At 48.5% G+C, this 26,412-nt stretch overlaps 2 protein-coding genes across 3 annotated transcripts in view; both read left to right on the top strand.

Moving 5' to 3' along the window:
• On the top strand, positions 1–26,201 carry LOC125957654 (uncharacterized). 2 transcript variants are annotated; one of them, XM_049690504.1, is made up of 3 exons: positions 1–91; positions 775–1,596; positions 22,138–26,201. In XM_049690504.1, the coding sequence occupies exon 3, from the start codon at positions 22,194–22,196 to the stop codon at positions 23,814–23,816; it is 1,623 nt and encodes a 540-aa protein (XP_049546461.1). In that variant the 5' UTR covers positions 1–91; positions 775–1,596; positions 22,138–22,193; the 3' UTR covers positions 23,817–26,201. The 2 variants fall into 2 exon arrangements, with proteins under 2 accessions (XP_049546461.1, XP_049546462.1); XM_049690505.1 differs by having other exon boundaries at positions 30–103.
• Positions 1–26,412, top strand: part of LOC125957658 (uncharacterized) — a 367,185-nt gene that overhangs the window by 134,998 nt on the left and 205,775 nt on the right. The window lies entirely within an intron of this gene.

The following is a 26,412-nucleotide window of genomic DNA, read 5'->3' on the forward strand; positions in this document are numbered from 1 at the left end:
GCCAGCAGCATCTTAAGCAACGGCCGCCGAGATCCTTTCGCGGAACGGATCCTTTTGCAGAAAGAAGCGTTGGGAGTGTTATTAGCTGCCGGTGTGTTTTAACGTAATTTAATTGATCAGTGTTACCGTGGTGCGGTGCGAGTTTAGTGTGATAACGGTTTTCTAGCTGGCCCAAAATCTGCCCGCTTTCACTTAAGCCCCGAAATTTCTCTCGAGCGGACCAAGCGTCGTCCTGCCAAACGCTGTTCTCGATAAAAATGTGCGGATTTCCCCCTCGCGTCCGGATATTCCGTGTTCCCGTGAATGGTGCCACAAAAGCGGACGCTTTCCTTGGCATCCTTGTGCTAAGCGAGCGCATTTCGGATTCCCAAGACGCCAGGAGAATGATCCTTCCTTTCGGTAGAGGAAATCAATAACTTTCGCCGCACGCAGGCACCCCGCTTGACCTCGCCCGTACGTACCGCCCAGACCTTGTGACCTTATCGAGCACCCGGGCGTGGACCTGAGCTGCGAAGCGCATCCCCGGGATGATTTTTTAATAGCGGTACTTCGGCGCCACCAACCTAATTAGACCGATTGCTTATCAATCAATTAGGGCATGCAAAGTCAATATTTCTAATTCATCAACGAAATGAAAACCAACCGAGCCAGCCAATTCCCGTTTATTGTGTGGGCCCATTAGATGCCCATTAGATGGGGTGCCCTCTCGCGTGCTTTCAGCTCTTACCGCTTTCGCTTACCCTCTTTGCTTCTGTTTCGTTGCGTGGTGTGTAGGTTTTCCGCCGGTGTAAATGTGTTGCAATTTTAATGTAGTGTTCGCAAGCACGCCGTTGCTATCTCAAACCGGTGTGGTGTACCTCGGTGTTGCCATGAGATAAGCGCATCTGCCGAGGATCTGCTGCATTCCGTTCGTAGCATAGTAGTGTTCTGTGTTGGTTCAGTGTTATCCACGTGCAACGTACACGTTGTTTGATGGTCATTAGTGCAAGCGCATAGCCACCGACCATCAGCTTCCCCCCACCAACCCGACATACCCTGGCGGGTTCCTGGTTTGGTGACCTACTGCACAAGTGCTATACGACGGAGTGGTGTTAAGAAACCGCCCCGAGGAAGGTCTCCGGTTGGGTAGGGATTCTATCCCGTTGGTCCCTTATCGGAAAGTACGCTTGCTTTGGAGAGCCTCTTCCTCCCGGATCCCGATGGGAAGCACCATCGTATGCGGGTCAGTGCACATACAACACGCAAACAACTAACTCCTAACTGACCGAGTGACCGAAAACAGGTGGATAAGGCCGTCGTGCTCATTAGTCGCCACGAATCCGGAGATTGTGCCGAGTGTTTGTGTGTGCTCCACTCGAAACCAATTGCCGACATCGTAATCATCATCATCGTCATCATCGGCACCCGAGGGGAGAAAAGGGGCACAGCATCACCACTGCGTCATCATCAGCATTAACAACTCGCTACCTCCCAGAGCCCGTCCCCGGCGCATATAGGCCAATTAGGTCCGGTGCAAAAAGTACGAAAAAGCCCCGGGATTAAACCCGTGAACGGAGGCCTCACCAGAGCGGTTTGCGCTTTTCCGTTGTTCGCTAGGTAAGTTGGAGGACGGGTTTAATGGTGGATTGGGTTGTGAAAATTCGTTAACCAGCACCACACAGCAAACGGCTTCCCCTCCATGCTCCACGCCACGGCCGTCTCCTCTGTGTCTAGACCGTTCACCAACCAGTCGACCACATGACCGGCGACCGAGTTGGCTTTTTTCCGTTTCCGTCGATGAGATTCTTTGCTTCACGGGGCCACCAACTAATTAACTGATCGCGTTAGTCGCCATGCTTGAGCGCCTACCGACACAAACACACGCACGCTTCCAGCTTTTATTGCTTTTTCGTTCTTGTGAATGATTTTTATCAGCCTTTTATCCAGGGCTATGGCCAGCAGAGGCAGTCCACTTTTCCGACCATCCAACCAAGGTAATAGCGCCTTGCTATTATCGGATGTTTTGCGTGGAAAATAGCATCTATCTTAACCTTGTTCGCCCCAGTGGTTGTCGATGCCGGGAGTGATTGCACCATTTTGCCAGAACCAGAGCCTCTGCGCGTTGTTCCGGAACTTAGGGCAAACGATTTGTCGTTCTTGCGATTGCAGTTTTATGGCCTCTCTCGATCAACCCCCGGATCCGGGTCCGGTGGTCCAGTTTGCAAAAATAGAAAACAAAAATACGAAACAATATTTCTATTTGAAGCAGTAATGGAACTCCCGCCATGCAGTTAGCATAGCAACAGGGTTGCTAAGTACGCACTGAAATCGTACCAGGAATGATACACAATATCTTGCTTACTGTGATGTATTAGTTGGCGTAACGGAATGTCCGCTGCATGATTTTGGGAACAGTGTGTAACTTAATCTCGACGTTGTTTGTTAACTGATTTCTATCGAGTGGCTTTAAACTCGAATATGGATCGGTGTTTGTCTCGGAAGCCTTCTCATGTAGGGAATGTATTAGTTTCAGTTTAGGTCTACTAAGCATTAAGTACATTTAATCTTTTTTTAAATAAAATTTGAAGCGTCTGTTACGAACCTTTCGAAACATTGAGTTGAACAGTAAACATATTTGTTAGATCTATCCTTCCACACTTGTGTCTTCTATTCTGAGCCGCATTCACGTTACCCTTACCTTAAAGATCTAGTTCTTTGCGACCTGCCTGTTGTGGCCTAGTAAGGAATGTTGCTTGGCCTGTCTCGTAGGTTTGGCATGTAGCGGCGCCACTGGTCACAGTTACTTGTCGACTGTGCTTGCTTGCAACCTGTCTGACGCAACAGGTTACGGTGCGGTACACTGCCCACGCTGTCTGATAAGGAAATTCCATTTCTTTCTTAGTCACCTACCTGATGCCTCAATTGGGACTTGACCAGCTTTCCCATCTCACAACCACCAGCGTCTCGAACGAAATCAACTGCATCGTCGAGTGCCTCGACCATGAACCGGTCGGCAGTAAGTGGTGCAGTATTGCACCTTCGTTGACGTGCCAGTGGCGGTGTGGCAACCGTTGGTTTTGTCGCGTAACTTTTGTTGCAACCTGCGACCAGTGGGGTGGAATCACCTCGTCAGTTTCGCTCTCGCGCGCGCTTTCTAGAGTGCCCCCTTACTTGCGCACGAAACGGTGATTGGCCCACCCCGCCGTGGCATCCGTGGCCGGCAGCATCGGGAGCAATCGAGAGCAAGTTGGACGCGGGTCCCCCGTCTGCCAGTGGTGTCGGGTCGTCGTGGATTGGCGAAAGTGAAAGAAAGTTTCCAAGACACCAGAATCGATTTCTCACACCTCATCCATTTTCCATTTCCGAGGTGCTGGGCCAAGGTTGGCGTAATATAAATTCACTTTCTCCCCCTAGGGTAGCTATGGCGTCTTCCGCCTATCCCTAGCCGATCGTCCGATGAACATTAGTACGCACCCCATTAAATCGTTCACAATCCATATCTTGAGCGATTCCATGGTGCAGTCATTTCCATGAACAGACTGTTAATTTTCCAAGTTTTTCCCTTTCCCAAGTCCCCGACTACCGATCGATACCAATCGTCACTCTTCGCCTAGTCTGTCTCGGTAACAGCATGTCTGGTTGATGAATTAAGGGAACCTATCATGACTATTCGTGCCACTTTCAAGAGTATTCTGGGAAGACTGGAGCATTTCATTGGGAGAACCACTTTCATCCAGCAGAGAGACCATTCGCCGCGTCGTAACGGTTCCGATGATCATTAGCACCCTCGAATGGTTTGGGCGAATAAGCGGGATTGGAGCCATTATCCGAACCTACCCACCCAGCCAGGTCTGTTACGGTCAGATATAATATTCTATTCTTGAGCGTAAATGTTGTGGAGCTAATCGAGCAACCACACCGAGGCGCGTATCATTGATTGAGGCGGATAAGTTTGGATTTTTATCATTTGTCACCCGTTTCTAATGATGATTGGTTCCTTCCCCAATATCCCAGCACTGTAATGATTGATAGAATAAAAAAAACTCTCATTCCAACACTCAACGATGATGAAGAAAACACAAAAAAAAACGTTTAACTCATTTGGAAGTCTTTGGCTATACAGATGCTTTAAAAAAAAAGAGTAAAATCCAATCCTATAAATAAGTTGACTCAGTAGGATTATCACGAATGACCCTGAAAACAGGCAACCTAGAAATAGCATTCATTGAATGGGAAGCATGCAAGCCTCCAGCTAACATTAATGAGCTAACAAAACGTATTCCAAACGATACCGCGGCAATAGACTCGTGCCTTTGAGTCCGCCCAGGTGATCAGTCTGGAAAGGTAAGCGACAGTTTATGGCGATTGTAAAGCCTTTAAACATCCTCCTCTCGCGGTACGTGTTCGCGAGGTTGTCACGTCCATCATCATTAGGAATAGACGACGCCGGGAAAGTCAAATACTTGTAACTATAAGCCATTCGTTATCATACGCAAACAACAGGTCCGAGCCTGCTGGCTATTGCCACCATTCTTTACGTGCCAAGCGGTACGATACGTCAGCTATGTTGTTGCCACTGACCTAGCCAACAGATAAACAGAACGAAGGAAAGTGTCTATGAGTCTATGAGTCACGCTAACTGAGTAAGTCTCGACGCAGTTCAACAATAACATTCCTACTCATCAATGGATGGGGTGCTGATGGACAACCACCATAATCTGCATATGCACCCGATAACACGAACAGCGCAGTGTGAAAGGCTTCCTTCCGTTATCAGTCAGTTTCCCGTTCCGCCGCGACGCCACTGATAAGGAATCACCAGTTTTGTCGTCGATAGCCCATCGAGTTTACGGATGTATGTGTTTATGCTTCGAAGCAGATATGATTGATTGACTAATAGGTGGCTCCAGGGAAACGGGTGGCTACTGTGGAAGTCATTAAGATATGATTGAATTACTACTGCCGATTGATAGGGGCAAGATTGATTGAACCGAAAATCAAAGTGATAGCTCCGTTACAACCCGGTGAAGATAGAAGCAAAGCATACCGCCAAATCATGACAGCTGATGGCGCACGGAACCCTAACTTCACCGGCTGCATTCAGTTGGTCGGTATCAGCTCATTGATGATAACGGCGCGCGCTGCAATGTTATCAGGGAACGCCGCGATTATGTCATCATGGTGGCATTCCGTGGCGAAGTGTTAATGCGATCATACGGTTTTAGAATGTCCCAGTCACAGTTCTTTGGAAGACACAGCATATCAGTTGCTAACAAGAAACCATCATTTCCGATCCGATCGACTGCTGGTGGAACTAATCAGTGATTAACCAACGTATTTCCTCCTCTTATTCTCAGTTTTTCTGCATCTCTGTCAGTATCTCTCTCTCTGTCTCTGTTTTTTCGTATAGCAATAAAATATACTGTTAATATGATGCCTAGTGATGATGTTTACATGATGCCTAGTGCAGGGTGATGTTTCATATTGTGACCGAATCAGCTTTCAATTGACCCAAATTAAGATGCTGACACAAGCTCGACACCACTGGGGTGCTGGTTGTAATCACCACAAACAAATTCTCCTGCCTCTCTGCCTGTCTATCTGCCAACCGACCGAAAGGACCTTACGCAGCCATCTTGGTGATGGCGCAATGTGGTTCCCACGGTGACCGGAGCGTGCTATCAATTGAATGCAGCAGTGGAATGTGTGAGACGTCACGATCACGCCAGGAAGTTGAAAATGGAGCATGCAGCGGGGATTCCTTTTGCCATTGTGATGACCTTTCCGCCATCGACCTATGCATCATGCAGCTCGATACCGCCCTTCGCTTCCAGCTGTTTGTCCAGCAGGCACGAGAAGTGAGGTATCTATAACAGGTACACTATAATATCGCCACGTGATGTTTGCTCCTAGAAGGGCAATAGAAGTAGAGTTTATTTATAGCCATACGGTGTGTAGCGTCGTACGGTCGGTCTAGTGGACGACTGGACGGGTTGGTCATCTTCTGCCAGCTACCCTCTGCCTCATCATGACTCATCTTTAATGTACGTTCGGCGCAAATCAAAGGCCATCAAACGGCAGGGCTTCACTATTGTGATAGAATACTGATACAGTGTCTACACAGACTCGCATCGTTCGCAGGGAATTAGATCCGGAAGTAGGTTAATGGTTGAATTGCATGTCCCGGCGGAACGAACCAACTGACCGGCCACTCACTCCCCCCTCTCCCCAAACGTTACGGGGCCCATGTTATCCGTGAACAAACCGTTTTAATAGACATGAGCGTGTAGTGACGTGCCAGGGCTTAACTGATCACTATCGTGTCCCGCTGTTAGTTGGTGATAGTTGCAGCTGCATTAACACCTGACGTATCACTTATCTGATGGCCTATGTTGCGGTTGCGTTGATGAGCTGATAATGCTCCAGCAATCCGCTGGACAATGGAATTATCTTACCTTTTCGACTAGAATTGACAGTGTGTTGCTTGCACGGATCCCAAGCCTACACACTAAGGTCAAGTCTATCCCGGCCGAAGGCGGTGTTTAGCGAACGAACCGAATCACCACCAGCCAGCGTCGCGAAGCGTGACGATGGAATTCGTGAATGAAAACCCCCGTTGGGGTTTCGCTTGCCTTCTGGTGACGATATAATTTATTCCGTCAACTTGTCCGTTGCTAGCCAGTGTGTTTCGTGGCCGAATCCGAAATGGTTAACATCTTCTCTTTGTCCCGCGAAGTGCGAGACGCACGGAGGGAAAAAGCACGGATTTTTTTTGTTGGCATTTTAAAGTAATGCGCAAGATGGACCTTCCCGGGCCTCTTGGTCGCCCGTATGGCGCCAACTAGTGGTAGTGAGTGGATGTGATCGAGGGTGGACCTCTAAAAACCAGATGACGCCACCGCTTCGCGATTTGCCTCGCTGCACACATGCGGCCGATCGGCCCGCGCTATCGCTTGGATTTGTCTTTTGCGCAAATCTTGCGGCATAGTTCTCGCAAGGATATTTTTCGTAATTTATTACGGTACCAATTTCCTATGGTCGCACTTTCTGTACCAGGGAACGTTCCGGCAGACCGAGAATACAAAATACGGAGAAGGGTTTAATGGGCACCGGAACGGAAACGGACCGGCGGAGAACACATTCTCGCGCTCAAGTGGTTCAGACGTGCGGACCACGACCACCATGTCGAACATCATTTGCTCACGCTCGCCGCACCAGCTTCAAGTGCACAACGATCTTCAGATGGTTGCAATCGCGAGCGGGCACTGATTGTGACGCGCATCTACGATTGAACCAAGTGTCAATTGGCCGTTAGGTATGGTGAGGGTTGTTGCCTTTGGTTAAAACAATTAGCGATTATTGTCGCGGCCCCGCAGTTTGAAGATGATGGCGTGATTTCGGTTGACTATTCACGCGATCGTGCTAGTCACAGGAAGCGCCGGAACGGTGATAAGCGATCTCTACCCCCGCCACCTTATTGTGCTGTCGTGACAGAAATCTTGTCCCACATGGCGACTTTAATGCATTTGTTTCAATAGCTTTAAAATTTTCCAGGCCTGCATTTCAACGCCACAGGGCGCAGCAATCATTGCTTGAACGTTTCATCTACTCACTGACGCCATAAGCGTCGCTGCTGATGAGCGGAGTGACAAACTTCGTTGTGGTACTTTGTCCATGTTTGGAAATGACTGTTTGAGGAACACGCGCCAACAGCTCGTCGGTTGGTTGCCGCAATGAGGCTCTGATGAACAGATTGTCTTTCCCATAAAAAACATACAAAATGTAACATTGAATTGTGCTGATGTTCTGGTGTTATAGCTCCAGCAATAATGTTACTGGCGTGCTTTTCCGGATTTGACAATTAAGTCAAACAATGTCGACAAAGCGCAACCGACTGGCCAAAGGAAGAAACGAACCTTGCAAACGAATCATGGTTCTAAGATGAGCCCATTAAACCAGACTGACCTCCGGGGTCTAAGGTGTGGTTTTCACTCAAACACCTTTCCACGCCGTGTTTCGTGTGGGTTCTTGTTTTCAGCGGGTCCGTTACTTCTGTGGAGACGCTCCGAAAAAAGAAACCAGCCCCCCAAACACAAGTCACATTAATTTTATGCCTTTAAAAAACGAACATCACAAGATGGGAAGGGGGGGAGGGGGTGGGGGCTTCGGGGAGCGGAAAGGCAAGGTTTTGCAATGTGGTGAAAGGCAGGGGATGGGGAGCGCGTTTGCGATGTCTGTTGTGGGACCGCGTCCTCTTTCGTTTCCGTTCTTAATCTCGCCTGATCCCGGCGACCGGGACCAGGTAGCAGCACCAGCAGCACCAGCAGCAACAACAACACACATATGGCCACATTCAGGGGGGCTACGGAACCAGAGCAACATATCGCGTTTTATGCGACTTTTCAACCCATTCCGGGAACATTCCAGCCGGTGGACGGTGGACGGGGTACGGTCTGGTGACGAACACGAGCGCTTATAAAGCATATGCTACGGGGACCGGCGGCGACGGTGGCCGGTTGACGTTTCATTGCTCGTCGCTGGTAGGACCGGTTTCTCCTTCTTACTCTCGCTCTTTTTCACTCTTTCTGCAGACAGGCAAAAAACGTGGTCCGTGGTGCGGTTGGTAGGAACCGGGCAGTACACACCGGTTAGGGTTGTTTGCATAAACTTCTACAACTCCCTCAAGCACCAGCATCAGCCCCAGAAATTCGCGGGGGCCGCCGTGGCTTAATTTCTCGTAAAACCGCCACGCACGCATGCACGCATGCACGGACGTCAGAAGAAGCCAGACGCCAGGCGAAATTAAAAGAAACAAAAAAAAACGTACAGCGCGATCGCAACGGAAGATACCGGTGTGCCCTGGAAAGGGCTTAAATTATTCACCGACTGCACGCTACGCTTCCGACGGACCTCGACCCCTTCTACGACAAAAACGAACGACCCACGTTCTTGGGAGGGTGGCCTTTTAAGTTCTTATCGCCCGTCGCCTCGATTAGTGGTCGCACTTTCGCAGAAGAAAGTGGACCATTAAGAATTTAGTACAGCGGGTCTGACGAGAGGCGAGGGCTGGCTACCGTTCCTGCTTCGTACTCTCGGACGGTGGTTCCGAACGGAAGTCTGGTTGCTTAAATCCGCCAGTGGGACATTTTGGAAGCAAATGATTGATGAAGTGTTACCACGGTACGTCTGGGCTGGCTTCGGCGCAGGAACAGTGTTTGTAGCGGAAAATTTTTGATGATACTCGAACACACCATTCGAAGGTTCACTGTCCTTTCGTCATAGGGAATCAGCATCTACATTCGATATCTGGAGGGCACAAACTGAAAAAAGGTTCACTACTTTATAATCTATGGTTACTCAGATTGTTAGCATGGGTGATGGATGGATAGTCTGTCAGTTGAGCTCAAGCTTGTTTTGATTTAAAAAAATGAAAATATGTTTTTTTCGTTAAAAATTCCAAACAAAAATTTTTCAACAAATGTGCAAAATTTATTGCTCTGTCGTAAATCTGCCCTTTTCTGCCAAAAGACACTTAAACTTTACTTTACAAGGTTTAAGGTCTCGCTTGCAAAGCATTTCAACGGCGGAAAGTGCATAAAACGTTCGGGAATTGCGGAAAGGTTCAAATTAAACATTTTCACCTTCAACACCTGCCTTGGCTGGCGCCAATGCTTTCCCTCGTTCCGATCCTGCAGCCCGATTTCTCCCATCTCTCTCCGCACCCCCCCCTCCTCGCAAACACTTGGTAATGAAGTGAAAATGCCCTTCAATTGTGGTCCCTCAACAACTGCGGTTTTGTTTGCACGGCCAAATCCCGCACGCGAATGAGCATGACAATACCGCAACCAGCACGTCGTGATGCACCCGGCGGCAGCGCCACTAATTATAGATTCCCCTCTTGCCCCTTTCGTCTATAAATCCCCCACCAGCCAGCCAGCCAGCCAGCCAGCCAGCCAGCCAGCCAGCCAGCCAGCCAGCCAGCCAGCCAGCCAGCCAGCCAGCCAGCCGGCGCATGCCAACGTCTGTTGGGGGGAGGTTGGTTTTGTTTCGAGACCTCCTCCCGCGTTGCATCTATCACATGCAATTCGTGGAAGAACTCGACGGTGACATGCGGTGCTGGTGGTCCTCCTCCCTCCCCACCATCATCCTAGTTGGCATTTTGTGCACCTCAGGGGAAGGGCTGGAAGACGGCGCGCGAAACCTTGATCAGCACGTTTGTCGATTCGCAATGTTGCTGATTCCCCCGCGGTGCCGTATTGTTACCACATACCAAGCACGACATTTCGGGCCCAACCGTTTTATCGCTGTTGTGCGATATTGTGGCTCGCCAGCTCGTGACAGACGTGTTAGAACAAACCAGAAAATTTGCTTGATCCAACGTTGAATGTCGATGGCCGGCCATCGTGCTCATCGCGTGCTTATGATGACGACCACGACGACGACGACGCACATCGATACATAGGTATGTTGCACATTCAAATTAACACACCCGGCTTACGATGTGGCGTCGCGTCGTCCTCTGCTCCACACCGTGTCTGGCTTGGTCTGCCTTGATCCGCCTCGGTCTGCCATGGTCTCTGGCTGTGGTGTATCTGTTTGATTTTGTTTTTAGATTCAAATTCAAGGTTAAAAATAAATCGCGTCCCGACGCTCTCTGGCGGTGTCGGCCACGTGAGAGATCGGCTGGCCCCTGGCTGCCAGGCCAAGAAACTATCATCGGATCGCACGGTGTGCAGATACACACACACATGGCTAGCACGGCTCCCCCCCCCCCCCCACTGCCTAGGGCCGGTGGTTTGCGCTTTCCCTAAGGAGAAGCGTTCATGCGGAAAACGGCGTGCCAAAATCGGTTTTGGGCTAATTGACATGGCCACCACGAACGAACGAAGGAATCGGACCAACGTCGACCGTGTGGCAGCTGTTGCCTGTTGCCAGCACGCGTCCACTGCGTTAGACTGCGAGGCACGCGGCAACTATAACCGCACGTCCCATCCTCACCATTCGTTCCTTTGTGTGTGTGTGTGTTTAATGAGAGGAATTAATTTCCTTCATTTCGCGCGTTCCTTTCAGGCCACACTATTTGCTTAGGATGGAAATGGTAGAATATCGAAGCAGACCGCGGGGAGGGAGTTGGGAGTGTGGACGCACCGTGACGGGACACGGAACGTGCCAAAAATATTCCTCGACCTCAAGTGGCTGGCGTGCGCGCCAACTCTGTTTGTTTGGGAGTTTTTCCTCCCATTTTCCTCGCCCCGGCGGCGCTCGACCCCCCGGATGGATACCGAGGACGCGCCGGGTGCGATTCTCGCCCCAAAGGTTTACTTCGGAGTAGTAACAACAGCTCGCCGGTCCCGGCTCTTGCTTGGATTGGCGTCAGCCGGCCCGTGATGGGCGAGGGGCGGAACGGAAATCTGTCGATAATGGTTAGACACATCATTAATGGGGCGCAACACGATTTCCATCCAGCCGGGATTGAACCAATAGACCACGGGCGATGCTCGCTCTGTAGTGGTCAGCACGGGTTCGAGCGAAAATCGATCCAGCCGCGCGCAGCACATCCTTCGGACGCAGCGGACCCGCTTCTTTCACCCCCCTTCGTTCGCCAATCGACACGCTCTGTGTTTGTGTTCCAGATTTTCCGCTCCATTCTCTAGACGCTACAGCTCGGTATTGGCGCCACGGACACGCTTCTTCGGTGTGGTTTATGGCCCGCTGTAGCGTGTAACATAATCAAATACATTGTTTTTGACCAAAATAGCAAAGCGACACACCGAGTGAGAGAGAGAAAGAGAGCACGTTGCTATTGCTGCATTGGGATTCATTTTACTGTTTGGAACCTTGAAGATGACTTACTGGTGGGTTGCCTGCAGGTGGTGCCAACTAGAAACTTCGCCTTTGACAAAGATATTGCAGTCTTTTGCTTTTTCATAAGGTCATACCTCAATTACCATTTGCATTCCATGCCAATAACTGCCAAGAAATATTTCTCAAGCGCGTTTAAAGGAGTTTGTGCTGACGTCGTCGACTGGACATTACGTAAAACGGACGAGAGGCGACCGACGGATTGTACGAACTCTAGTCCAAATCACCGCCGATCCAAAATCACGTTCTCTCCGATTGACGATCATAAAACTGCATGTCGCGCTCGTTCGCTTTATGGCGACAACCGCTTTCCCCTTCGGCACGACCGCAAGATTTTGTTGGCCCAAAGAAATACGTGTTTATTTTGTGCCGCGTTTCGATCGCGAAACGCGCGATGTCCCGTGATGGCCACCATGACGGCGGCAGGGAGCCGTTAATTATAAGCGTCAACTTCGACCGACGTAGCGTTTTGACCGCACCCAAACATCAACAACACACACACACAGGGTGGGGGTTCACAAACTGGGTTGTGAACGACTGATGCGCTCGAAGCCGTAAAGTGAACCATTATTCCGGCGGATGGTTTGGGGACCGCCAGCATGATTGGTAACTGGGCTTCTTCAGATTTCTCTCTCTTTGCGTGACCTCTGAGATGCTGTTGTAGTTGAATGTTTGATTCATGATTCAATTATTAGCTCGTCTGGAAATGAACCATCAGAATGAGACTAATCGGGCATGATGCTCGCCACCACCAAGGCCCCCCCCCCCCTCGGGGTGGCTTTTCCGCTGCGTCACATCATCGGATTTGGTCGTCAATTTGTGGAGCCTAAAGATGATTACTTTCTTTGCTTTCTATTGCTTCAATTCAATTCCATTGCCAGAGGAGGAGGGACTGTTACAAATGGTCAACCGAATCCACTGCGGCATTTGTTTCGTTTCCTTAACACACCACTTCCTGTTCCGGAGTTCGATCCAGTACCGGAAAGGCCTCCCGTACACAGTTTGCGGAAAAAGAAGGATGGCTAGCTAACGGAACGGACGGAAACAGGAAGGAATGAGGAATCCTCGTCTTCGGAGACAAGCTGACGGAGTGCTGTGTGTAAATAAGACTTTCTTTATCGCTCCGCTTTGGCGCAAAGCTCGATCGCGCGCACCCGGAACTGCGTAACAAACGGTAGCAGCGACGACATACGTGGATTCGTTCCTGCAGCAGCGCAAAGTCCCGGCGTACTGGTGTGACCGGGACCATGTTTACGGAATATATCAACAAGCCGTTGGCATAATTAAATTATATCCTTCCGCAGCTTCTCGACACACTAGGCCCTCGGTCGTTTCAACGGTTTATCCGCTGGCAGGCGCCGGGCGAGAAAAAAAAAACGGACGAAGATTGTTCCACGCGCGCGACGGTGCTTACGAGACCGATGATTATGCGCTCGTTGCCGCTGGCGACATTAGATATTGATGATCTTGGTGCTTCTCGACCTCCTGCGGCGGGGTAGAGGCTGGCAGACGATGCTCGGTGTCGGTTTTGCCGGTTTTGGCTGTTGTGCTCCACTGAATCCTGTCATCCCATTGTGGTTGAAGCATATCCTGGCAGCAGCGTCCCCTTTTTGGGACGGTCCTTCCTCTATACTGGCGAAACGGAACGAGAACCCCTTACGTCATGTTGTGTGGTCCACTTTTGGTGCCAATTCTGGGGTGTGTTTGTGGTGTCGAAATCATTTGCCTAGTTTCGACGGCGCTTTTTTTTTGTTGAATTTTTCTCGAGCTCCAGAACAGAGATTCTGTTGTATTCCCAACATTGATCCTTCCTGATTGATCGTTTGCTCATTTACCTTTGGTAGGACTGCGATGTGGTGGCGAGTGGCGTAACGTCGAAGACTTGTTGTGGAATGCTACTAATTTTCAAACGATTCTTTTCAGGACAGGAAGCACCATGTTAGTGTTGTTTGTTCCTAACAACAGGTAACAATGGGCGAGATGCAGCAAAAAGAATTATTGCATCAGTGGTTAAATTTTTAAAAAAACTGCGTCAAATTTTATCCTTTAATATCCCTGTTCGTGACACACTCAATCAACCCGTTTGTCAACAGACAGCTCATCCACAACCGCACGATCCCAGGCAGCCTCCGCATGCTGCAGCAGCTCAACCCAATTAAGCGACATTGAAAGGCCACACACACACACAACACACAAACTCCCATGTGGCTGATGCTGTTATATGCGTCACTAGAAAACGCAATTAATGACAGAAGATTGGAAGGGACGGAAAAACATCACTCTGCCATCGGTCAATATCATACATAATTATGCCATCCGGTGGGAGATGGATGCATCAGTTCCAATTTCCGGCATTGCATCCATAATGCACACCCAGCTGCTGCTGCTGCTGCTGCAGCTGATTGCATTGCTGATTGGGGAACGAGAGCAATTAGTGAGTGAGTATCGATTGCATTTTCATCGCATTTCGAAATGGGGAATGGAGCCTTGGCTGTACGCGTCAAGAACCCGTTCTCTCTATTGTTTCCATTTTGTTGGTGGTTCGATTCATCAAACCCCACCACCCTGCGGTCAGTTGATCGAGCTACTTGGAGCTATGCTTGGAACGTCTCGCCAACGGCGTTGGAATGCTAATAGACCGTGTTCGGCCACTTGGACTGTCATATCCATATGCCCTCGAGTGGTTCGAGGGGTTTTAATCCGGGGGATTTAACACAACCACAAGCTGCTGACGCTGACGTCACCTGCGTCGTCGTCGTCGTGTGCTGCAACTCAAGTGATCGCAGCTGGACCGCTTGCGGCTTGCAACGAACCAGGGAACGGAAGGGGAGGGACGCGGCTCATTTTGGTAATGGTTTGCGCCGGTTCTGGATATCGCGGATGCCGCATACTGATTAACCTCTCCCCAAAAACTTACGCGCGCCTCCGAACCGGAATCACCGGACCACGGAATGTGGCCTGGGTGCGGCTCGTCGTTGTGTTCCCTTATTTAGCGGTTGAAAATGAACCGGAAGCCGCTGGTATCCGCCCTTTGCTGGTTGTTGGCCTGTGCGGCCGCAGCAGCAGCAGCAGCAGCAGTGTGTCCCGAGAGAACGAAAGCTCCATCGTGATATAAGGATTCGCTCTCTGTCCGCACGTGTGTGTGTGTCGGTGTGTGTGTTGTGCATACAATTTGCATAAAATTAAATCATCCAGTCACCGCATTGTCCCAATCCCCAGCACCACCACCCGGAGAAGGTCATGCGTGCAATGCAATGATGGTGATGCTTACCGATGGCTATCGTGGATGGTGTGTGGTTCCAAGCATTAAGGATGGCGAGCATACGGTGTGTATTGATTGACGCAGGGACAAAGTTTTCTGGTAGGAGATGTTTTTGTGGCTAGCGCATCTTCACTTCTGCCCGCCTAGAGTACGGTGCTTGCGGATGGTGGTGGTGGTGGTGATGTCAATGTAGATGTGGTTTGAATAAATTAAATCCCAGCCCGTCCAGGCTGGTCGAACAGCATAGCGGTTTGGCTGTTGGAGATGTAGGAGTTTAATTGAAAAATGTCCCAGGAATGTCCCATCGTTCGGTGACCGGTTGACCTTAATTCGCATTCGGCATCTCGTTCGCCACCCTTCGTCCTGATTGATGTGACAGACACTGGGGTGTTCAATGGTGTTACTGGAATGAAAACAATTTAATTATCATCAACCCGCAACCGGTCGCCGTTTGGTAATCCGTTTGACGGTACGGAATATACCGGAAAATGGATTAAGCCGCACCCACGGTTCTTCGCTATCAAGTATCGGCTTCTCGAGGTAGAAGAGGTTGGGGTTTTTTTCCGGTCGAGAAATTACATTCCAATGTTATTTCGTTTTTAATTTATTGCGATATAATTCCGCTCAAGCTACTGGAGCTGCTCATTGAGATCATGTTTCATGGTTTGGTGGATCATAAATTTGGTGTCGCGTGACTGCCTTTTTATTGTCATTTACAAGAACCATCGTGCTGTTTAATGTCTTGTCAGAGGCGTGGTAGCATGGTGACTATGCGTGCACAGACGATGATGATTGCGATAAGGAAAAGTGATCCGGCTCCAATAGAACAAACGCAAACATACGCAAGTCTCAATGGTATCCAGTGTATGTATTTATCTCGAAAAGAGCCCCAGCATTAGCGCCGATAAGCGGCCCACTCATGGTTCTAATTGATACTTCTTCCACTGGAAAGCATCGTAAATCCTTGCTCGATTCTAAAACACGCAGCAGCAGGCACGAATGGTGGTCTCCATCTGTATGCTTTCCACGCAAAAATCACGTGAATCCCAGCAGGGGATGGCCAGCGGCGCTCTCGCACACGTTCGCTCTCCTAATCCTTTATCGCACGAAAACATCACGCTCCAGCCAATGCCAGCAAAAGCCTCTTTATTAAGTTCTCTTGATTTTATTGCGAACAATCTTCTACCGCCGAATTGTGGCGGGGTCGGGAGATGGCCGTGAAACAGGCCGCCGGTCCACTCAATAGAGGCGGCACACTCCGGTCGTCCGGTTCCAGGCAGGCCAGCCACGGGCCACGCCATTGGAAACCCACTGGGTGACAGACTGTCTGGGAACGGTGGAACCGGTGCCAGAAAGCGTTAGCCAGCGCCTCGCCAGCAAACTATTCTGGCAGCAAATGACCATAAAGACGGTGGCAGTGAGCCCTTGGATGGTAAAACGCAGGAGAAGGAGAAGGCCGGAAGGCCGCAAGGGCCACCAGTTTGGAGCCAGCCTGGTTGGTGGTGGTGGTGCTGCTGCTGCTGCTGCTGGTACACATAACACTCGTTTCGTCCTTTTTGCTTTGTTTTAGCCTGCACACTACCTCTGACCTCTTCGACTTCGAGGTCGACCGAGACTTACTCACGGAAAACATACTCACACATACACCATTCCGGTTGGAGAAAAATTCGATTTTCCAAAATCGTACATTCGCGTTTGGCAGAGCAGCTTATCGTGCTCCATCGGGCACGCGGGGATGGAGCGGTTGGCCAAATAGGTGGCCCCAACGTGAAGGTTAGGAAGGTCCGAAGGTCAGGGACGTGCGCTATGGGTAATAAAGCGAACTTTTCCGACCGATCGACCGTCCGACGCCCATCCGATGCGATTTAGGTATTGCAGCGCGAAATTTACAATTTTCACGCCACATGGTATGATGATGTGGGCCTAACGAGCGTCCACGCAACTGAAGCACTAATGACACGAGGTGGGAAAAGTATTGCACGCCCCACGTTCGCCTGAAACCCCATGCCCCACCGTTCGCCCCACGTCACGTATGGCACAGAAGCCAGGTGGTTTGGGTCGCGAAACGATCGATTAATGCTTGCCAAGGGGAAGGACACCAAAAGGGGTGGAAGAGAAGGCATAAAGAGAGACGCACGAAGGGGTAGTACCACGCAAAACCGTCCATCATCGTACGGCGATACGTCGTATGCATGTCGAATCCGATGTCTATCGTTGCAAGCAGCCAAAGTTTTCCAACATTTTCCATAATTCAGTCGCATCCTGGTCGCGGACGGGGGCCTCCCTTCTTGAACGGGTGGCGCCAAAGCTAGCACAGAATGGGTCCTCGCCGACCCCACCGCCCCCCGTTTATGTCTCCCGGAGGAAGTGGTGATGTCTCGTGTGGTTGGCGTCGTTCAGGCGTGTGCGCCATCCCGGCGAAAGGAAGTGGTTATCGCATGGCAATAGGCAAGAATGTAACTTATTCTAAACTTTGTAGCTTTACCCTCGGTGTGTTACGCCTCAGCGTGCCCCCAGTGTGATTAGAAGCCACCGATCGGTGGGGTTGGATATGTAAGCTCGTTAGAAAACTCGGTGACTGCAAATGTTCGCTACGGATGTTTGGTTGCGTACCTAAATTCCGTAGCGCATCGTAACGTTAACCTAAAGCCCTCAGGACCGAGTCTCCAGAGATTAATATCTGGATGTTTCGATCGATAACCGTTTCATCAGCCTTCAGAGTTTTTCGTATCTGATCATAATAATAATGTTCCTATTATATTTTATCGTGTTGGGTTGTTTCCTATCGCATTTACTACAATATGTTCATGTTGCAGGTGCCATCGACACGCTTCAGTTAAGCGATTGGCCGCATCAACTCCATTCTCTTTATTGACTCTTACTAGCATGACGTTGTAAGTACTGTGGCAGTTCTCGATATGTTTGCATATAATAATGCATCTAACGGATATTCAAGTGCCATCCTATGACGATGCAATTCTGCTCCATTAAAGGCTGTGTTGCGATTGAAGTGTTCTTTCCGTTCCGTTTTTATTGATTCGTGTTCCAGTCGCACCGGCTGAGGTGCTTCCCTGGTGTCTATAGCCTTACTAGCAAACAATACAATCTATAACAAGTTCCTTTTGCGAACGGCTTCAAGTGATACGATAAGAAATGACCCACCTAAATATATTGAAGTGCGGCTTGTGGCACTGACTGCAATTGTTATTTGCAAAGGTTAGAACACAACCTGCAACGACCCCAACTATCCTATGCCCCTTTTCCTGTTGTTTGCTGTGAACTATGCTTATGAGTCACACAGCTCTGGGTACGGTTGTTCTACCCATAAAGATTGCCAGGTACCACCAGGGGAGGGTGGCAATTAGTGGTAGCGATGGTGGTGCTGTAAGTGGTCACAAGAATGAAGAATAGCTACGCTGAGAAATCCTACAGCCGCCGCCGATACAGTTGGCCAGCAGATGTTTTCCGACAATGTTGTCGCGGCATTGTTCTCCAGTGCGTTCAGTCCACCTCTTCGGCTTCAACAGCTGGTGGGTAATAAATGCAAATTGTATTCCCCACATCAAGTGCGAGGATGAGTGTGGCAACTTAACCTCGTCTTCCACAGGTCACTCGGGTGGGTGATTATCAAACTAGCATTCCGTTCCTCTTTCCGTGGTCAATATCATGTTTTTCGCGATCGGCATGACCTTGCATCTGGATGGGGGTTCGTGCTGCTTCGGTGCTATCCAAGAAAAACGGCAGGAAGTGCACGTTATGCTAATCTACTCCCCGATGCCGAGGGATGGAAAGCCAGTAATTAATGCATGAACAGCCCTTGACGTCCACCCGAGCTGTTACTTCTCACGGAAGGTGCACGGAACATAGAGTGATCCGTGTTGAGGGGTTTTTGTGATTGGAATTTCAATTTCAATAGTTCTAACAATGAGAGATTTCCCGCGGAACGGCGGACGATCAGAATGATTCTAAGCATTTATTCACACTGTTTCGTTAGATCGAACTCACGCAATTCGATAAGTTATGGCTTGTTCCAGTGTGGTAAAGGACGAATCTGTGCATCGCGCTTCTCTGCTCTCTTTTTGTGGCAACTGCTTTAAATACCTCATCTGCGAGCACCACACCTTAATTACGGTGAAAATTGTCGAACAAATGTACTCTTCAATTGTACCTAATTTTCAAAGTACAGTGAAATTGATTGCCTTTCTTCGATTGTGCTTACGAGCATAATCGTGTTGAATCGGGCTCGTTTTGCTCTCTTTAACGATAACATCCAGTTCGCAATTTTGAGTCAATTATCGAAATCACCTTCAGCGTGGTAACACAATCCGCTAATGGCATCGCAACATGTAAGTGGTCAGCATGGCGTCGATGTCGGCGTCTAGACATCATATCATCAGCGTTATCGGCCGGAAAGCAAGCAGCAGCAGCAGCAGCAGCGGCAGCAGCAGCAGCAGCGGCAGCAGCAGCAGCAGCGGCAGCAGGGACCTTTGCGTGGAATGCATTTTATAGGCAAACAGTTTATCCACGGTGCACCATACGGCGACGGTTGCATTAGACCGTACATTCAAATGCAAGTCTCGCCCTCGTCCTTCCATCGCGGTCCGGCGACGGGCATGGTTGCACTCTCGATAAACAATGGTGTGTAAAGCGGAGTGGGTTATGATGACTATTATTATCGTCTTGTTTCACCAGCAGACGGCGACCGATGGCCTATGTCGGCCAACCCGTCCGGTTTGGCTAGCAACGAATGCCGGCATCAACTTTCGTCCGAGAACAGGCTGAACGTTCGGACACAATCCAGTGATGGACACGTATCCTCCAAAGGACGCCTCTCTATGTGGCTTTTATTTACCCAACAAAAAGTCTTTTCGTGACAGCAGCAGTAGCAGCAGCAGCAGAAGCTCTCGATGCTTTGATAATGGCAGCAGCCAATTGCCCCGCTCACTTGTCTGGTATCCCCACCCAAGCCCCTCTCAAAGGCTAAGTGTTTTACGAAGGAAGAGCACCGCACCAGCAGGCTAATGGTAGCATATGATCGGAGGCGGTCCTCATACTGCCAGACAATCGCGTGAGCTTTTGTGTGCTTTTGCTGTCCTCGTCCTACTTGACATTGCAAAGAGATGTCGCGGCCTTGGTCTGGCTCCAGTACGCTCAAAACGCCCACACACTAGAGTGTCCTGTAGGTGGGTGGGTCAAGAGGAGAAAGTACAAAAACAAAGGACGATACGAAAAGAAGAGGAAGAGACTGTACCGCGATACGGAGCGGCACGTGGATTGCTGCTTTGTTTTTTGGCCGGCAAGTTCGTCCTTTCGGGATGCGAAGTCTGTTAGAGACACAGTGACCAGAGTGACTTCCTTTCTCATTACATCTATAGAATGAGGAGTGAAAAAAAAACCTTAATGTAGATCGAGTCATTACGTCCGGGAGAGCTGTACTCTCCCGCAATCAGATGGTTATCCTCGATTGAAACGATAATGGACAGTGTGCAGGACGCTAGAAGGGTGGGTTTGTTGGTTTTTGATTTCAAAATGGAGAGTGTAAGTGACACCTCCTTTATGGCTCTGGTGTTTCTTTCATCGTCTTGTCGACCAGAGGGTTTGAGTTTGAATGATGCAGCTTGGTACATTACAATCGTTCAATAATACTATACAATCCTTAGCTATTCGTATTTATGGGAAGGTTCCGCATAGAGTTATTCAAACTGAACCACACACGTCTTATTATTTGTTGGAAATGGATGAAAACTCAAATATCAAAAGCAGGGAAAAATATTCGCGTATGCTAGAAGCGCGTGTTACCCGTTTTAATTTATAGAGCTTTTCATATTGGTCCTATTGCCCTGAAATCTGACCGAACAGCGCATAATTATACGGGCGTAGCGCACACCGTTGTAGCAGCACCCCGGCTATCGAACGACAGTCTCAGCAATTATGTTCTCGGCACACTGCTAATTAGGTATTCCGTGTGGTAATAGTGGCCCCTCTTAATAAACTTTGGGCCTAAACATAGCCTGGTAAAATAATATGAAGAATATGGAAACCAATCAAACCCCTGCGCTTGTTTCCCGTTCCGAACGCTTTACTGCAGCACAATATGTGAATCATCTCTGTCACAAGTTATACTAACAACCATACGTCACAGGCCTCGCTGCGGGTGTTGCTGCGTCCACAGCGAATGTTTGTTTGATTGGCTGCAAATACAAACAGTGGAAGGCTTTGAATACTAATAAACATCCTCGCTGTCTGTCACCCTTTGGCCCGCTGTTCCATATATGCAAATTTAAGCCAGGCCAACCACACCGCCCTCACAACCGGATGTACCAAAGGCATATACGTAGCATAGGAACCGGCTTTCTCCCTGAGCAAAGTAATTGCTGCGGGTTCAATTAAGTAATTGCTATTGGGGCTCGTCTTTTCAGTGCGGCTGAAACCAATGGAAGGACTGGAAGGGTAGCATCTATCTTTCCTATTTGCCTACCTAGTTGTGTACCGAGAATGGGGTCAAACCGTGTTTTACCGGCAAAAGAGTGCAACGGCGAAGGCGACATGTCGCAAATGACACGCTCGGATGAACCCCGTCAGCGTTTCTTTTGTCTATATTGTTGTCGCTCATCAACGTTGGCTTGGGGTAACCGGTAAACACTTGGCGCGGTAATCGGAGAAGGATGCAGAACAAACTCCGTATATATCTGTACACTGCATCCAGCCATACAATATTCTTCGGATTTTTACTATGCACAAGCTATGCGATCGGTTGGCCAGGAGTAGAATGTGATTAATTTTCTCGATAAGTCGAGAGAAGTTGCTGAAGACCGACGCGAAACTCAATAATCTCGAGCCCATATCTTTGCTGGCTGATAACCCACGTAGTATCTTCGTCTATTAAGCTTTGTGAATATTTCTAAGCAATGTCGAATGTTTTGAAAATGACGGCGTATCTGAGCTCTGCGCTTCCGTTTCAATTCAACATAAGTTGAAGTTGTTGAATCTAATAAATGGATTAGTATTAATAATGTTTCTGTTTCTCGTTTTAGGAGTGTACCAACGATGCGACGAACTGCGACGCGACGAAGAGGCTGATCTGACGATCATGTTCGAGCGTCGACCCTTGTGGGGGGTGCTGATCTTGCTAACGTTCGTGTTGACGGTATGGCAGATGTCGCCACGCGATGTGACCGTCTACCGAGATGCAACTATGGCATCAGCACTGCGCAGCTATCCACCATCCGCGCTTCCCCCAGGGTCCGGCTTTGCTCTTCCTTACGAGCGGACAACAGCCGAGCGCCAGTACTCCCCACATCCCGTGCTCACACCACCTTTCGGGGGCGATGGCGTTGGTGATAATGCTATCGACAGAATCGGCGGTGCTTATCGTTTCCCCGTTGCCATCAATACCGGTCGAACCGGTGGAACATATCTGAACATCACCTCACCGCCCTGGCTGGTCGCTGCTGCTGTCGAAGCGGTAGCTGGATTGCACCAGTCTTCGGACAGGACTAGTAGCACAAGTGAAGTTGTTAGCAGCAGCAGCAGCAGCTCCGTCGTCACTACGGCCGTCAGCGGTACACAGTCGACAGCGTCGTTAACATTAGTCAATCCGTACGAGGAATTGCTGCCAAATGATGATTACACCAGTTTAATAGATTTAAGGGATTTTAAATTTACCATCAACTACGACTACTGCGGTAGTGGTAGCGTTGACGGAAGGAGTAGCATAGGCAGCACTAGTAGTAATAGTGCTGGTAGTAGTAGTAGTAGTAGTAGTAGTGGTAGTAGCAGCATTAGTGATAGGAGTATGAGTTTCGCTAGTGATACACTCGACCGGAGCACCCTAACGCCCGTGAGTGGTTCCTGGAGTAGCAGAAAACGCCGCAGCAGAGGTGGCATTAGCGAGAGCCTTAAGCGTGACGGAAATGCCTTACGTCGGTCGCGATCACCGTCCAGGTCTGCACCGCTAGTACTTGTGTTGGTGCATTCGGCACCGGCTAACGTTGAGAAGCGCAACACAATTCGCTCGACCTGGGGCCGTCCTGATAGTCGAGCGCGTTTGATCTTCCTGCTCGGAGCGGTCAACTCGAGCGATGCTCAGCGGGCAATCGAAGAGGAGAGCCTGACGAACGATGACATCGTGCAGGGTAGCTTCGTCGATGCGTATCGCAACATGACGTACAAGCACGTGATGGCACTGAAGTGGTACAACTATCACTGTCCCGATGCCCGCTACGTACTCAAGGTGGACGATGATGTGTTCATCAATGCACCTGTTCTGTACGAAGTGTTGCAGCTCGTTGCGCCCCAGCGCAACCTACTGCTGTGCGAGCTTAAGCAGAAGCTGAGCGTCAAGCGAACACACCGTTCGAAGTGGTTCGTCAGCTGGCGTGAGTATCCGGCACGGTACTATCCGCCACACTGCCCGGGCTACTCGATACTCTACTCAGCCGATGTGGCCCGTGGATTGTACCGGGAGGCACAACGGCAACCCTACTTCTGGATTGATGACGTGCACATCACTGGAACGGTGGCACACTACGCTAACGTCACCATTACGCCGATGGACGGTCTCTATCTCGATGGGGAACAGAGAAATGATCTGCTGAATCATAAGCTGAACGCCACCGGGTTGGTGTTCTTCTTCACCCATCCGAATCTTCCGATGAATGAAATCCGTCGACTGTGGCAAGTGGTTACCGAGCCAAAAGATTCGCGCAGATAGTGCCGCGGTACAATCTGGCGATGCGCTGAGCCGTTGATAGAATGTGGTTTATCTCAGCGTCTTTACTAGGTCCTTCGAGAATCCTTGTTTGTATTTGTCTCAGTTTTTGTTGTTCTATTGGGTTTAATGTTTTTATTACAGCCCACTTGCTAGTCGTTAGGGGTATATCTGTTTGCTTTAGCAGCGTATCTTATGTTTGCGATTTTGTGTTTGCATTTTGTCCTGAATTGGCATAATGGTTTTTTCAAAGATATGTTTTTAGTCCTATTTTAATTTCCTAATGCTGCCTCTCGCATGATCCACATATTTCGAAGCAATTAGGGATTATTTCGCGTGCGTTTTGTCAAGCGTACAGTAATGTCGTTCAGATTTATTGGCTATCGAGTTGTTGCATATGGGAAAATGAACGAACAAGGCAAGCTAAAGGAATATATGGAGTAAAACAATCAAAAAGCTCAAAGGAAAATGATAAAGAGTTCTAGCAAGATAGAAAAAGAAACAGAAAATAATGAAAATATCTGAAGCCATATATAAATAAACATATTTATGTAGCCTAAAGATGTGCGATTAACAGGATGAATGTTTAGGTTTACATCTTAGCTAGAGAGATATTGCTGGGATGTGAGCAGAATGTAAAATGTGCACGTGAAACTCTAGGGATAAGATGTTGAAACTTAACATAAATACCGACTGTTTATGAGATAAGCAGAGCGTAAGATCTGGTGGTGAAACGTCTAAACCAATGTAGTCTAAGAAGAGCCAGTTATTCATATAAAAAAGGAAAAAAAATGCAAAAGTGCAAACGACAGTGGGTGACGGTCGGCACAAAATCTGCCAGAGTGCAAAATAAGGTTAACACAAAATGACCATTAGATACAGGCGATTGCGTGATCCAGGAGCATTGGTCTGTGTAGAAAAAAAATCCTTAAATGCTCGCTGAATGAAATGGAACAAACGTCATTTAGTAATGTTTATAGCAAACAACCTAAGAGCTTTGAAAAACTTTCAAAACCATTCAGTAGAACAATTTGTGATAAGCATAAGCAGATGCGTTGACGAACCTGTTGTTTCACCCTAGCTTCAGTCTCGCCCGTTTTTTTTTATTTTCCTGTGTAATTAGCAACGAATAGATTCTATTTGTATTTTATAATATGTGGCCCGTAAAGGGCAAAGTTAAAACGAAGATTTTGGTTGGCTTTATATGAATCCATGGTTTGCTCGGTATTACCTATACTGCGGTTGATGATTTCGCTTTTTTCTGTTTTCGATCACCTATGTTCCTGCATGAAATTCCGATATCAATAATTTATTTTACTTTCATCGTAATGCATCTCATCTTATAATGTTATGGTAAGCAAAGGAAAGCCAACTTAACTTCGGTAGAATCGTTTTCGGTAGATGGTTACAATACTTCAGATTAGTATTTCGAATGTAGTGGATCTCTAGCATACCATAGTGTACAATAGCTGCCTTTCTTCTGCGGTGAAGTTCAATCGACCGTCACTTTACTCGCGTCAACACTGTACCAGCATTGATCCATCTATTGGGTAGTACCAAAGTAAGTAGATGTGGACGGTAGGTTTCCAGAGAAAAGAAAAATATTTTTATTCCATTTCCTTCCTTTTTCCTTGTGATCTGAGAACAATCTCTTTAGCCTACGAATAACACGTTTAGCCGTGGTTTGACGGGATGTGTGCTTACCTTTAAAGGAGGAAGCCATCATATAAAAATAAACAAATTGTAAATAATGTGTAACGGTGTAGTGCAACTCTTCCACGTTTCGATTTCGAAGGCACAAGGACATTGATTCGGGATATAGTGTGGAGTAGGAGCGATCGATGTTGTTGTACGCTTTTGCGAATCGCAAGACCTTATGCTCGATGTAGTCATCAAGCTTCTGTGTAAATTCCGTTGCTCATGTATAGAAAACCTTATTTCTGCATAGCTGAGGTCGGTATGATAGGTTGATGTCGCTAGCGATAAGAGAGCATGGGAGAGATAGAGCAGGATAGGGGAGATGATTTTGCCGCAGTATTTCGGCTTTACGGTACCTTTCTCCAGGTGATTCTCTTATAGCAGTAGCATCAGCACCAGTAGCAGTAAACAAACGAATGAAAGTTTCTGATGGAAACAACTTTATTCGTTATAGGGAGCAACAAGCAAAAGTAATGCGGGAATTGTGGATCTAAATAGAATATTGGATCAATGTGAAAGTGGTACACAAAACGGAGAGAAAGTTAACCTAACTATAGCGAGAAACAATTGACTAAACGTTAACTTGTAGCTAGATAAATCCTCTATATATCTTGTTAGCACGATGCAGAGCAAAGCAAAGGAGGAACTATTTCAATCTAGTAATTGAACTGATATTGGAATAGCTTAAGATCGATAAGGTAGCGAAGAGCCAACAACAAAGAACTCAGTGCATGATAGTTTATTCGACGGTTCGCGACGACACATGCGTCGATCCATTACTCACTGGTTGAAGGAAGAATAGAGCACAACGTCTTTAAAAGACTTCCCTAGTGGTATTGTCAATATAGAACTGACTAGGAACAATGAAATAAACAACTCTAAAGATGAAAAACTGGTAACC

The sequence above is a fragment of the Anopheles darlingi genome, chromosome 3 (assembly GCF_943734745.1).
Source record: "Anopheles darlingi chromosome 3, idAnoDarlMG_H_01, whole genome shotgun sequence".
NCBI classification, from domain to species: Eukaryota; Metazoa; Arthropoda; class Insecta; order Diptera; family Culicidae; genus Anopheles; species Anopheles darlingi.